A 14844-nucleotide genomic window follows, 5' to 3' on the forward strand; every position below is an offset into this window, starting at 1 on the left:
TAAATTTTTTTCCTTGTCAAACATGTTTCTGGTCATTCGTAAACGATATTCTAATTGTCTTATTTATTTGATTATTTTCATGCCTCATTCAAGCTATTGTCTAGAGCATTTGATTATTGCCAATAGCTAATCTCACAAGCTATGAAACTGCATTCTTAATACTATCCTATCCAAAATTTTCAGGTGAGTGCTCAATCTTCCTTTTCAATATTATGCATTTACATTACTCTTTCAGGTTATTGAAAGAAGGTTTGGTTCTAATTTTTAAGGCAAAAATTAAAAAATAAAGGCATTGCTCTTGATTATTAACAGAGCAAAATAAAGGTTGTATAGTAAATAAATGAATAAGTTTTTTATAACTTTATGTCAACTAACAGTCCATCTACCATGAAATTCAAACTCCTTTATTTCACACCCAAGTCGGAACCGAACAAACCAAATCGAACCGTACCAAACCGACGTAAACAGTTTGGTTCGGTTTTGAATTATAGACGGTTCGGTTCGGTGTGGCGAAATTTGACCAAAAACCAACCCGATCAACCATTTGCACACCCCTAGTTTCTAGGATTAAGTTTAAGAAAACCCCCTCAACTATGGGGTCTCTCAGAAAACTCCCCTCTTAGTAGCATTATTTACATGCAAATGCACATAAAATAGATATTAAAACTTGACTATTTTAATTTTTTATAATAATTAAAATGGTTGCTTTATTTTTGGGAGAACAAAATGGTTGCTTTAGTACCCTAAAGAATCATACAAATTTCTAATATCCTTTTATGATACTTTTCCATTTAATATGTGATATTGTATCTTATTTTATTCGATATTGGCTATGAAAAAAATTTCAATTTGAGTCATGCCATAATTTTCCTAGATATATTATTAATAAGAGTCTGTTTTCATACATCATCTTCAGATTATTTTATTTCTATTATTTTTGAGCTAAGTATTTAAATATACACTTTCATCTATAAAATTTTAATTTTTATTTATATTGTATCCGCATGGAAAATAACTTTATCATTTCTTATATACATTTTTTTATAATATACAATGCAGTAGATACTTAATTTGTATACTCTATAATATGATATGGTAAGTTCTAGAAATAAAGAAAGAGAAAAGAAAAACTTTTATGAAATGATAAAGTTCTCCTGATGTCTTTAGTGGTGTGAAAGATAATTTTATCATTTCCTTCAAAAAAGTCCTTCCCTCGCTAGGTTTTTAATATAGTAATATGGATGTGGATATAGATTTTGACTTCACTCAAATATAAAAATACAAAGTCATCGCACGTACCGGGGATGTAGCTCAAATGGTAGAGCGCTCGCTTTGCATGCGAGAGGTACAGGGTTCGATCCCCTGCATCTCCATGGATTTTTGCAAGTTCATCATTTTTTTTCCCCTCAACTCCGAATTCCTTACTCGTACGGTCAAATACCATGTCCTGGTCACTATGTTTTCGTATGAAGAATGAAGCCAAAGCCGTTGCTACACTGCCACCCATGGGAAATGCAGGATTCTGATCATTGGGTTTTGGTGGAAACTTTCTCGGGTTTGGTATGATCTTTTTGCTCGCATGTCTATTTCTTGTTCACAGATGAGGCAAGTTTTTCCAAACCAATTAAGAGGGCGGTCAAATTCAGTAAGGAATACAAAAATAAAAAAAAATGTAGACGGATGTGTGCTTCTAATAATAGTAATACCTAGTAAAATGATCGTGGTCCCTACTCTTGTTATTCACAATTCCACTGTGAAAATTTTATGCAAGAGAAAGTATACTAGTACCAATCCAACGTTTATTTGATCTAAGATTTCACAGATCAAATCTAGAAAGACTTATTATATGAGAACAAATAATCAATTATTGGTTGCTGATGGAAACTTTCGTCCTTTTGACTTCCATGTCCATTTTTTCCGCTGATCGGTAATTTTTTTTTTTTTAAACTTACTTTAAAAAAACTGACCAAGGGAAGCTATGATACTGAAGATGGATCATTTCAGAGTCATAGTTTGTATTCTTCTGTAAGATGGATCATATCAGAGTCGTAATGCAAAATTTCAAATTTGGGTCCCACTCAAAAAATGTTGTAACATATATAATTGAGCTTTAAAAAAATCTCATTAATAGACATCTAATCCCCTAATACGACTCTTTACACATATTCCCAAAGTACTTTATTCACGTCTGCTTGACTTGTGGCATTATATTTAACTATTTTTCTTAAGTAACACAAAGGGTACATTCTTGACTATGTGAGTTGTCGATAACTTAACAGTCTATCTTACAGGAATTATAGCTCTTATTGTCTCAACCAGATTTGATAATCTGACCCTTTATCCATGAACTTCTGCCAAGTTCCATCCAAATTGTTCTCTTTCGAGGGGTTCCAATCAAAGTGTCCGATCTTCATCACAAGGCTCTCATCAATTCGAGCAACATAACCCTCATTATTTGCATGATATATCTTGACTGTGCTCCGGCAGTGTATTCCAGCTCGCCTTCTAGCCTCGATCAGCTCAGTGATTGTGTCACGGAGACCAAAGTCATAGAAGTGATCATAGAATATCACAGGCTACAAATTAAAATCAATGATACTTAGGTTAGCACAGAATGATTTGCCAAAAATAGAATTCTAAAACAAATGATTATCGGGAAACCTTCATGTGAAGGACTTATCTCTGTTGAAGCATTTATTGTAGTCGCTACGAGACGCAAAGATGTATTTCATTTTGATGGAAAGGACAAGGTCATGAACCGGGCCCGCGAGCTCATTGGTGCGATGTAAGCCCTAGGACCCATGGAGTGCAACACGTGGTTTGGCTTAATCCACTGCTAAACTTAACTAGTCAATGTCACACTTGGCTCTCCAGACCCATCACTTACACCATTCAATAACCGAATCAATAACTGATGTGGGGACTAACTCTTGGGGTACCACTCGAGGACTTCGCGTAACTTAGGTGGGGAGATTGTGATACCCCAAGAGTTAGTCCCACATCGGATACTAATTGAGTAATTGAATGGTTTAAATGACAGGTCTTGAGAGCCAAGTGTAACATTAATTAGTCAATTTTGACAGTGGATTGAGCCAAACAGTGTGTCGCACTCAATGGGTCCCTGGGCTTACATCGTGCCAACAGGCTGCCTGGGGTGTGATAGATAGAAAGACAGGGCTCATATTCTTCCCATCACTTTCTATTCAACGAATAGTTAGTAGATAGGTTGGGGATCTGTGTGATGCCCCGTCCTTTGCTTCCCCACAAAAAAAAAGGAGTAAAAATCCTATTCAACCAATCTAGTAATGAAATTTTATTCCACCAATCTAGTCCAAATTTAAGTAGAGAAAATTTCATGAAGGATTTATTTTCAAATTATTCATTCATATTTTCTGCAATCCCAGGAAAATTATCACATTTTTTCAAATTCTGGAAGAAGTTTGCAGCATGTTATTGTAGTACATTTGAACAAGCAAAGGAAGTACAGGATCAAATACCGTTCCAGAATGAGTGAGAATATATGCATATCCCTGCGCAAGCTTATCCCGTGGAAATGGCCAATGTCCCTGATTCAAGCATCAACATCTGAAAGTCAGAAAAAGAAAGTTGCCCCTGGGTTTCTCACTAGAAAGTATTAACTGGAAATTATTATTTATTAGGAACGGGTTCATACAGCAGTAGAAGCTACATAAGCTCTCTATAATTTATCTTACACATATCATACAGAACATCGTAAATTTAACACGCAATGGGCACATCATGAGACCAAAGAGGATGGTCATAGCTATACCATGATAATCATCGTCTTTATACTATCTAAATGTTAGGCCACATTGACAACACATGAAGTATATCTATAACCTGATAAATGAAGTTCGTAATTTGATCAGCTAGGCATCTTGCTCTTTTTCCATATTAAAGTATCCAAGTCTTTAAAATTTGACACGACATAAAAAGATCAACTGACCTGGGTAGATCCTGTATCGTGATTCTCTAGAAAGGTGACTGCACGTGAGGGCCACCATCCCATCACCCCTGTTGGTTTCCCTTGTGGGTCTATTAGTCTCCAGTATTGATTATGCAACGCAGAATGGAGAATGCCCTGTACAAATAAATGATATATGATGACAATATGCTGAATTTGCACCTTTTTTTGGTGATAAAATGGTTCTAAATTAAATAGAACAAGTAAATGCTAAAGGTGCAAATATGTAGTACTCCATTAAAAACACAAATATTTCCATCATAGTCACATGGAACCCAGTTCGTTCTGGCTCACGGGATGAGAACAGGAGGGTGGTACGTCACTTATTTGAAATCGGGTACGAGGGGGTAGACTTATATGGTACACTAGGGAACGTGGTATGCTTAGATTCAGCTTTTAAATGTGGGAATCTGAGTGCCTTTCTGTACAATTTTCTGCAAGAGTAAAATTTAAGAACCGGTGCAAGAGTAAAATTTAAGAACCGGTGATGGTAAAAAAATTCTCGAGTCACAATTAACAATGTCTTTTGTTGTTTATTTTTCTGAAAATAGTTGTTTTTCCAAAATATTAACTAATTTCAATTTCAGATGGGGTCGCTGGATTTGGTGAACTGGGCTGCGTTGGAACACGCTTGAATTCGGTAGTGTACCGTGTTCCGGACATCTATGATTTCTATTAAAAAACTATTGTTTTGGTCACACTCTGGGTGTTACCTTTGGCCTGTAATATTATACAAGTCACACTTTCAACTTCGTGCTGACCGCTGAGAGTCCCTCATGAACACCTTTTCTGAGCATGTACACAAGTAAATTGTGCTATATTTCTCACATAAGGATCACATAACCATAGACCCTCTGCTCTGTACATAAGCATAGACCAGTAACATTTTTTTGAATTATCATAATTCAAAACTATTCAAGAACTTATCATATACCCATAACGGCAAATCATTGCAAGGTCTGACAGTATCACGCGCATAGTCTATTTGGATACCAGCTCATAGTCGTTGAGTCACAGATTGGTACTTAAGTATACAAAAGAAGGCCATTATCTTACTTTACTTTGTGCATAGACTGCAACATTTCATGCCTGATAACAAGTTTTTATGTTAAGATTTTGGGTCAGGTACAAGAATCTTTCCACCTTACAAATTAAGAAAGCATTCAATATACTGGTACAATATTTCTCACATGCATGTGAAAGTGAACAGATGTTTATGTTTCCTAAAAGGAATTGTGCGTTTTTATTCATTATATACACCATCTTTCACCTTGAAGTCATTTGATTCGTTGCAAATTCCAACAGTTGGCCAAAGGACATATCAATGTAGTTTCAATTGTTTGTTACTTTTAATGCAAGTTCAGCTGTAACCTTTTCGCAGCTGTAGTTGCAAAAAGGAGCCCTTTTTTTTTTTGAAAACTTATGGCCATGAAAGAAAGAAAGAATAGCTAATATGAATCACTATATGCATGTCATTCACATAACATTTCCATGTCATAAAATGAGGGCCTTTTCTAAATGTAAACACAATATATGGATACCAAATATAAACGATCCCATTAGGAAGATTACTAACTTGGAAAGGTAACAATAAAGTTGTTACCCGATCAATTGTAGTCATCTACATGGCTATTCCCATCCAGCTTTTCTTACCACTTTATCCAAAGGCTTGAAGCTGGGTGTTAACGATCACATTAAATAAAACAAAACTACCCAAACTGACTGACACGAGCTATGGAAGTCTCCCAAAAGAAATAGTACTAACTTGGAATTGGCAGAATAATAGATAGGGATATAGAGAACATCTTGACAAGAAAAGTATATGGACAGATAACAGAAAATTTACCACTTTATCCAGCTTTTCTTACCAGAAGATCTTTCAAGTTCACTTTTGTTTTGTGATGCCCCAATGTTTAGTCCCACATCAGTGGGTGAATGAATATTTGAGTGGTTTATATGGTAAAGCTAATGACTCAAGTGTAGTATCGGCCAGTCGATTTTGGCAGTGGTTTGAGCCAAACAACACTACACTGAGTGGGTCCCACAGCTCACACCACGCCAACAGGCTTGCGGGTCTGAGGCATGACAAATGTAGTGTTATTCTCAAAAGACTAATGTTTTGACATGCCCCGGGCCCATGATTTGTTGTTGCGGTATGATCAGTGAGACCCACTTAGTGTAGCGTGTTATTTGGCTCAAACCACTACCAAAATCGAATAACCGATGTTACAATTGAGTCTTTGGCTTTACTATATAAACCACTCAAAAATTCATTTACCCACTAATGTGGGACTAAACATTAGGACGTCACGTGTTTTGTCCTAGGTTGTAAATTCCCAAGATTATTTAAATTTGGAGTAGTTGATGGTTTCTGCTCCACTGATGACTTTTCTTGAGACATTTATCTACAACTAAAAAAGAGTTAAGCGAGATAATCAATATCAAACTATTGTTTTAATAAATCAATAGTTATTTTTTTACTAGTATTTACTTACCAATTCGCACACATTTTCCTTTCTACAATGTCTAATTTCTATATGACTTAAATTCTCAAAGTAAAGAATAATCCATTAACGATATATTCATCTTACATTTTAGTGAATGAAAAAACTATTTGACAAACAAAACTAATTTATTATTTTGCATTCTTGATATATTAAAAATATTTGAATTTTGTTCAGGTTTTAACCATTTTTAAATTTTTTTTGGGGGGATGGGGTGGGGGAGGGGGGAGAGGGAGGGAGGGAGGGTGAGAGAGGTTAGGATGCAATTTTTAAAGTTTATGAAGGGGCAGATTGTAAACATTACTAGGGTGTAAAATTGAAAATTTTAGTAGTGGGTCACATGAATCCGCCCCTGTTCACATCTATGGCTTTCATTTGTTTTGTCAAACAACCACTTTCAGTAGAACAAATTGATTACACAATTTCTCTAAATTAAATAGCAATTTCTTACACTCTGATCTTCATGTTACTCCTTCAACCAATCCTTTCAAATTTCCTTTTGAACATGCATAAGCCGGTATTGCTGAGAGAAACACACAAGCACTGGACCCAAGTGCTTCACGACTTCCCTCGAGGTTTTTTGTCCCCTATCGAGAAACCTTTTTTTTAACTTACCAAGGAGTAGGAAGAGCAACCTGATTGAAGGTCAGGAACTATCCAGGAGCCTTCAAGATCCTCACCTTTGTCATCTCCATGAACCTCAGAAAATACCCCTAAAGCACCATTACTCCTCTTACCTTGGTCATAATCATGGTGATTAGTGCAAAATTATTCTCATTTTCCATCATGAAGGTGATGACCCTAAGCTATAAAGTATGAATATTATCACGCTTCCCATGTACTTGTCAGAAACCAACACTCCATGGGTACACCATTAATTATCAAAAACACCATTAACTGTTTCCAACCAAATTAACACTAGGTGCAAAGTATTTTTTAATTGGGTTTTTTATGCGATTTAACTTGCTTTAAAGTCTAAATCGTTTACCAAATAGCTGCGAGCTAGGAGAATTAAACCCCATATTGGTCTCCAATTTCCAATGTACTCAAAAGTCAATTAAAAATGATCAGTCCAATTGACAAGATTGACCCTCGGAGTCACCAACGGTTTCAAGGAATCAAATTAATATGTTGGAGTTGTGTGCTTGACTTCAGTTGCTAATTCAACCTAATTTTACTGGATGTAGGAATTTGTATGTGCATGCACACCAACCTGAACCCTTTCTTGTAGAAGCTTACAACTAAACGCTAACATTAACACTTATTGTATACTCCTCAAGTTTCATTAGCATGCATTTTCTCCAATGTTCGACAAAGTACCTTTGTTGTGACATCAAATGCAGATGAGGTGCCTCCAGTGGCATTGATCCAATTAACAATTCTTTGCCGATGAGCATCTGCAGAGAAGCTAACTAATGAACATCAACTGGAACTCTAAATCTATAGCAGAAAACTAATAAGTAAGAGAGAATATATTGATTCACCTGGGAAAGAAAAAAAATCTGTTACCGTGTTACGTATTTTTTAATAATTATGAGAAAGCAAGGTAAAGAAACAACTAACATGCCAAACACTTAACTCTACTAATAAAAGAACTTTGTTACTTTTCTAGGGTTTTAATGTAGCAATTCCTTTTTTTTTTTGTACATTGGTTAAAATTCTATACTTATTCAGAGGGACACTAGGACAGTAGACTGAAGGACAAGCATAGAATATGTGTAATATATTGTGTTCATATTACCAGGCAGGGGAAATTTTCAGAAGAGGAACTAAAAAGCCAATGCCTATTGAGATAACAACAAATCTATTTCTGGATAAATAAACGCTTGAATAAAGCAAACTTGAGAGGAAAAGATTAAGGTCTTGGTAATGCACTATTTTAATATGAATCGGTACTATAGGCCATTTTTTGTCAGCGCAACATATTTCTCGTGCTAACATATCGCCACCTAAATTTCCAGAATATTTTAAGTGACATGTTTTCTTTGTTCCTCGGGTCTAAGTAAGGAGGAACTATTGGTTTTTCCAGTATATATGACCCAAGGATCTAATTTTAAACAAGATAGGGTTATCAGCAGAAGAATCGGTTGTACAAGCTTTACTTAAAATAAAAACAAAACTGAAAGCTTCTGAAGCTATAAAAAACCCAGCAAACAAGCTTTATATATATACATATACATATATATACATATACATATACAAAATATACACACACATATGTACATATACATATGTGTGTGTATATATTTTGTATATGTATATGTATATATATGTATATGTATATGTATATATATGTGTATATATATATATATATATATATGTATATATATATATGTATATATATACATATATATTGGGTAAGTGGTGAGACTCACAACTTTTGATGTGACAATCTTAAATTAAATCCGTCTAACTATTAGACCAAAACTTCGAAGTTATGGTGAGGGTCGAAGATTATAATTTTATATCAATTATAACAGGTGCTCGCAGGTTGAGCGCCCTTTATTATGGGCTGAAATTTGAACTCACGTAGTGGTATCATTTTTTAAAAATTTCGCTTTAAATTCGTGGCCGGTGAGATTTGAATCTAGGTTGCTCCGATATCATCTTAATTTAAGTCCCGCTTACCATTAGACCAAAACTTAAAGGTGATGGTCAAAGATTATAATTTGATATTAATTCTAACAACTAAAATGAACGGAGCAAGGTGTAGACCGCATCACTAAGATAATATCCTTTGTCAAGAATTGATTCTCCTAATTGATTTTTGTTTATGGCTATTTAGAATGTTATTCCTTCTGTTTTAGTGAGATAATGATCCCACCAACCTTGTATGACCATAAAAAGATGAACACAAACCACTGGCAATGTCCTATTTAGGATTACCTTGTTGTCTACAGGCGTTGACATAAGTAAGCAATTCTTGTAAAAGATGCTAGTGCTTGATATTCAGTATAACGATCAAGATTCCACTTAACAATAGAATTACCATCAAAATTTATCTTAATCAAAATTTATCTTATGATAATTTTAATTTCTTCAAGTTGCATATCTGCAAGAGTGGGTCTCCTATAATAACTTCTTGAGAAAGCTAGCATGTGAGGAGTGTAGCATGGATGGAGAAGAGGATATAGATACTATTTATAACAATATCTTCTTCTTTGTTTACATCTATATCTGAGAATAGAAAAAAAGTAAAAAATAAAAGTAAGAAAATAGATAATGGAAGCCAAAAGAAAGTAAATAAAGAACAATAGTATAAAGAGAACATAAAGATTAAACATAACCTAGGTAGTAATATTTATAGAGAGTAAACTTACATACCAGAATAACTCACACAAACTAATAGCTAGGAGATGAACTAGCCAGCACTAGAGTAGTAGTAGTACACACTTAACACACTCACACTCACAATCTTATCTTACAAACACTCACAAAAAGAAATTTATAAAGAAAAACTCACACACAAACTTAAAAACATGAGAAGAAAAACAAGAGAGGAAAACACTAATAGTTTTCTTTCTCTTCTTTTTCAAGAGCCTCTTTTAACTTCATGACATTCTCCTTTACTTATAAAGTCCATTCCTTCTTTTAACTTCATGAGAAGAAAAACAAGAGAGGAAAACACTAATAGTTTTCTTTCTCTTCTTTTTCAAGAGTCTCTTTTAGCTTCATGACATTCTCCTTTATTTATAAAGTCCATTCCTTCTTTTGACACTATTTGTAGATGCTCTTTCATGATGCATGGGACCAATAAAGATAACTTTTTCATAACTTATCATGAAATAGATCATAGAGTACTTTTTTAGCATAGGTAGGTAGGAGCAATGAATTTCTCAAGCAAAAATATCCAAATTAGGAATCCAAAATAGGAGTATTTGTATCTTAACAGTACGTTATATGCAGTCTTTTCAGCTGGATTTGCCATTTTGTTTGAAGTTTTGATAGCTATCCTTTTTAGCTGTGATCCGATATTGCATCACAATTTATCATCTTTAACTGTTATAATATATGCTACCTAATGAGAATAAAGATAGTGATAATCTCGAACAAAAGATCTATAAATTTTTCTCTCTTATTTGATTATTTTTATTTAGCATATTGTTCATCTTTTTCTTTAAAAGATAGATTGAATGATCATATAAACTTTGATTTGCTTTTTTCTTGAGCACATCTATTGTTCCATAAATCATTAATGAGCATATAATCAGTGGACTATAATCTTGGATTATAGAAATATTTTAATTCTTTCGAGAAATTTGCTCGATTTGAACAAGTAGATGTCGCTTGGTTTGAGTGATATGTTGCTTGATTTGAGTGATAGAATTTTCTTTTACCTTATGAGATTGAAATTTGATGAGGCATCAAGCTCTTGCAAAATTTTCTAAGTGTTTATTTAAGTTTAATGCTTTATTAAAATATCAAAAAAATTATTCTAATTGTTTCCAATATTCTTCAAATTTTTCTAAAAAGGTATTATTACTTTTAACAGTAAAATAAGAAATTTTGGATATTCATAAAAATAATATTATAAGAACTTTAGACATTCTCGCTGAAAGTAAGTATACCCTAGAAGCCTTTGTCTCTAAGTATAAAAAGAGAAGAGTGTAATATCCCCAACTAAATTGTTCATTAAAAAAAGGGAGAAGTACAAGTAAATCACAAAGTTTGAAAGGTGTTGTGCAAAATACCAATTTATGGTTTGGTAATTGCCACCTAGGTAGGTTTAATGGCATTCAGCAATTACAGGAGGGCGTTAGCACCACCTCATGAAAGGGATTATTAAGGAGAATTTCGTATAAAAACTCCAAGGAAACGAAGTAAAAATCAAAGGAAAAGGAAAAAAAACCCAAGAAGACTCATCCTCCTAATAAAACCTATTGGAAAATTGAAAGATAGTGGAAGAGAAAGAGAAGGAGAAGAAGATTCACCCTAAACCTAATCCAACCAAAGGTATAACCTTCTATCTTTCCTAAGCTAAATTCTAGCATTCTAAATTCAATAAGCAAGTGATTTACAGCAAATAGATGATGAATTGAGTTCTAGAATTAATGTATTAAAAAAATTTACCTAGCTCCGGCGAGAACCTCATTGCCGACCGTCATGGTCCCTGACGAGGCCTCACCGTCGTGAGGTCACCCCGACAAAGGAGCAAAGGACCGAGCAGCATGAGGACCTGATCAACAGCAACATCAGGCAAAAAAACAGAAGAAGAAAAGGGGGTCGGAGGAAGAAGAAGAGATAGAGGGGAGAGAAAGAGAAACTAAGATAAAATAACAAAATTTCTTTGGAACCCTTGAAAGTTTATGAATTTACAAATAGGTCCAAAAGATATAACAAATGAAAATTTTTGTTTAGACCATGTTGCTCTGTTAATATACTAACAGGCCCAAACATAATGTTTAAACCATGAATAGGCAAGGATGTTTACGTATACACCCCTCTTATTTTCTTTGTTTGGAAATAGGTCCAAGCTGAAGAATAAAGATAACTATTAGGCTTGATTAATTCTCTATAGCCCTCTTTCTTGCCATAATTTTGCTAAGAGGTCCAAAAGTATTGCTAGATTGCTAAAATTAGCAATAAGAACATGTGTACCCTATTTATAAGTTTTAATTATTATTTGATTATATGTGACTCTATTTGGCCCTAGAATATCGAGCAATTAACCTATAATATATGATTGTTTTGAATTAATATTACTTTTATATCTTTATATTATAGGACCTGATTCATATCAAGAGGAGTGATATTTTAAGGAAGTGATATCCACTAGAGCTGAGTTCACTTCTCACTAGTATTTTATAATATGAAATTGCATGAGTGCTATATTTAATTGATCTTGTGCTCGAAAAATAAGTAATCTATTATTTTCATGTATATAAAGTTAAATGTGGTTTGATCAATTTCCGTGTGGCTAATCCATAATAAGAATTTGATTTCGTACAGGACATTAAAAGTAAATTTGATTTCACATAAAAATGTGATAAGTGGTTTTCGTCTCATGTGATCTCAATTAATTATGAATAATGCTTTATTTGAAAGCTTTTGAAGAAAAGAAGTATTTTGAATGTGTTTCAACAATTTAATAAATTTAAATATTTTCTGTGACTTAGTATCTGATAAAAATAGAGAAAAGTAAAATCCGTAAACTGTTTTAACAGAGATAATAAGTTTTATCCTCGTCCATTTGGTTTAGAAATGTTTAAAATTCTGATAAGTGATGTGTTTCTGATTTGATAAGTGATTCTCGATGTTTTTAAAACTCTCAGAAAATCCAATATTGAGTGTTTTGTTTGTGTCTGTCATAGGGTGAATGCACTTTTATTTAGCCCTTCTAAAATCTATTTTGGTCCTTCTGTATTTGGCCAGCAATCTATAGCAGTGTTAGGTGTATTTCATTCCTGAGAATTATCTGTTCTGTGATGCATTTTACGCATTCCCATGTTACTAGGCTATAATATTCGTAGCATTAGTATGACTTATGAGGTGATTCTTACATTACATGAATGACTCATCGAGATTTAAGATTCTGACATTTGATTGTGAAATTTAGAAAATAGCAATCCTTTGGTTTTGCACAAATTAATAGTCCATTTTCTTTCTTAGGGTTTACCTTGATTTAAAAAGGGTCTGATTCTAGAATATATTACAGTATATTTAGTTTGCACATAAGAAAGAAATATAAACTATTGCATTCTTTCTTGAAGATAACAATAGTATGTTGTCTTGGATCATATTTTGCTATTTTTACAATTTCGGGTACAAAACTTATAATTCACTATTTTTTAGGATTATTATTATTATTATTATTATTATTATTATTATTATTTTGCTAGATATCTAGAAACTCAAGTGGGAAATATTCCCATTGAGCCCTAGCTCACCCCATTGTTTTTAAATTTTTCAGATCCGGTGTAGCTACATAATAAGTCGAACTTTTAGTTGTGGCGCATTGCTAAGAGGTGTTTAATGGAAGAGCCTCTTTTTTGGTGTTACATACAGTCAATAATGTGTGTTTTTTTTATAAAATGCTTATAACAGTGAGCATGTGGATTGTAAGTACCGATTATACATATAGTTTGCTTTGAACTTCTATCATCAGCAGGTTTATATATATGAATTGAGAAAGCTATGTGATATGAAGTGTCAGACTTGACATGTGTATGGAACTTTTCTTGTGCATGAGTCGCGGCTATCGCATAACTCGTATTTATGCATCTCTGTTGCAGTTTCGGGGCGTGGCACAAAGAATGATGAGAACGGTTTCTAATCTATTTTTCTCTAATACTTGCATTTGCCAAAATCCTATATTTATATAAAACTTTGAAAATATTTTTCCATGTATAATATCAATTCGTTATTCTGGTATCTGATAATATATCCATATAAGATTATTTGATTTTTTGTAGTCAATGATTTGAGTAATAACTCCATGTACAAACTTAACACTAGAGTCCGTACAACATGTATCATAGGAATTTTTTATTAACAGCTCTTCAATTTCTTCTTTGCAAAGAGAAAAGATTTTCATCCATTTGGACAGGCAGGTTGAAGTATCTATTATCAAAAGTTATACAACAAAATTCTTTCAAACAAGAAAAACGAATATTCTTTTTATTATTAAGAATTGTCTTATTGAAGGATTCTGATGATTATTAATCTCAGCTTCTATATTAAAAAGAACATTTATAATTTTTCTTTGTAATGTAAGGCAGAATATATACGATTGACAATAATATCTTCTAGTTCTTTATTAAACCAAAAAGAAACATTGGGATTATTAGCATTTGTATAAATGCTATAGTTATCAACAATAAAAGCTTAAGAATATTAATAAAAGGAGTCTCTAAAATAATACCTTGCTTAAGGTAGTTAAATAAAATGAAGAAAGTTTTGATTTTAAGACCTCCAATGCAAATATAAGAATTAATAAGTTTATATCTTGCCATAGGAGTCTGCCCATTAGTAGTGCTAACCAGATAGGTGTTTTTTCAAAGAATCTAGAATATATAAGATCTTCTTTAATACAATTCACATATGCTCCGTGTCAATCAGAGCAGTATGTTAGACAGAGTATTCATCCATAATGTTAAGCATAATATCACACCTCCATTTCTTTCAACGTACTTCACAATGGAATTTATAAACTCATATCATTAGAGGTTTCTCCATTTTCAAAGTTTTTTATTTCTTCATTAAAGTTTTCATATTCTTCTGTATTTTTAATCTCTAAGTAAGTTTCCAGGGTTTTTTTTTATTAAGATTATGAATTTTCATCTTCCTACTAGCTTCCTTTTGAAGTTCTTCAACATTTATTTTACTTTCAATTTTCTTTACATTTTGAATTCTATT

General features: G+C 33.1%; 1 protein-coding gene and 1 non-coding gene across 3 annotated transcripts in view; one reads left to right on the forward strand and one right to left on the reverse strand.

Moving 5' to 3' along the window:
* Positions 1301-1373, forward strand: TRNAA-UGC. The gene has a single exon. It is a non-coding gene; the product is annotated as a tRNA-Ala (tRNA).
* LOC109848023 (alpha-amylase 3, chloroplastic-like) overlaps positions 2079-14844 on the reverse strand; it is a 57541-nt gene continuing 44775 nt past the window's right edge. The window contains exons 12-15 of one of the 2 annotated variants that reach the window (XM_020417284.1): positions 7810-7886; positions 3968-4102; positions 3498-3566; positions 2079-2576 (exon numbers count right to left, since the gene is read on the reverse strand). In XM_020417284.1, coding sequence (XP_020272873.1) covers positions 2304-2576; positions 3498-3566; positions 3968-4102; positions 7810-7886 — 554 coding nt within the window. In that variant the 3' untranslated portion in view covers positions 2079-2303. Of the gene's footprint in view, positions 2577-3497; positions 3567-3967; positions 4103-7809; positions 7887-11559; positions 11666-14844 lie in introns of those variants that run through there. The other variant, XR_002248674.1, reaches the window with a different exon arrangement.

The sequence above is a fragment of the Asparagus officinalis genome, chromosome 7, assembly GCF_001876935.1.
Source record: "Asparagus officinalis chromosome 7, Aspof.V1, whole genome shotgun sequence".
NCBI classification, from domain to species: Eukaryota; Viridiplantae; Streptophyta; class Magnoliopsida; order Asparagales; family Asparagaceae; genus Asparagus; species Asparagus officinalis.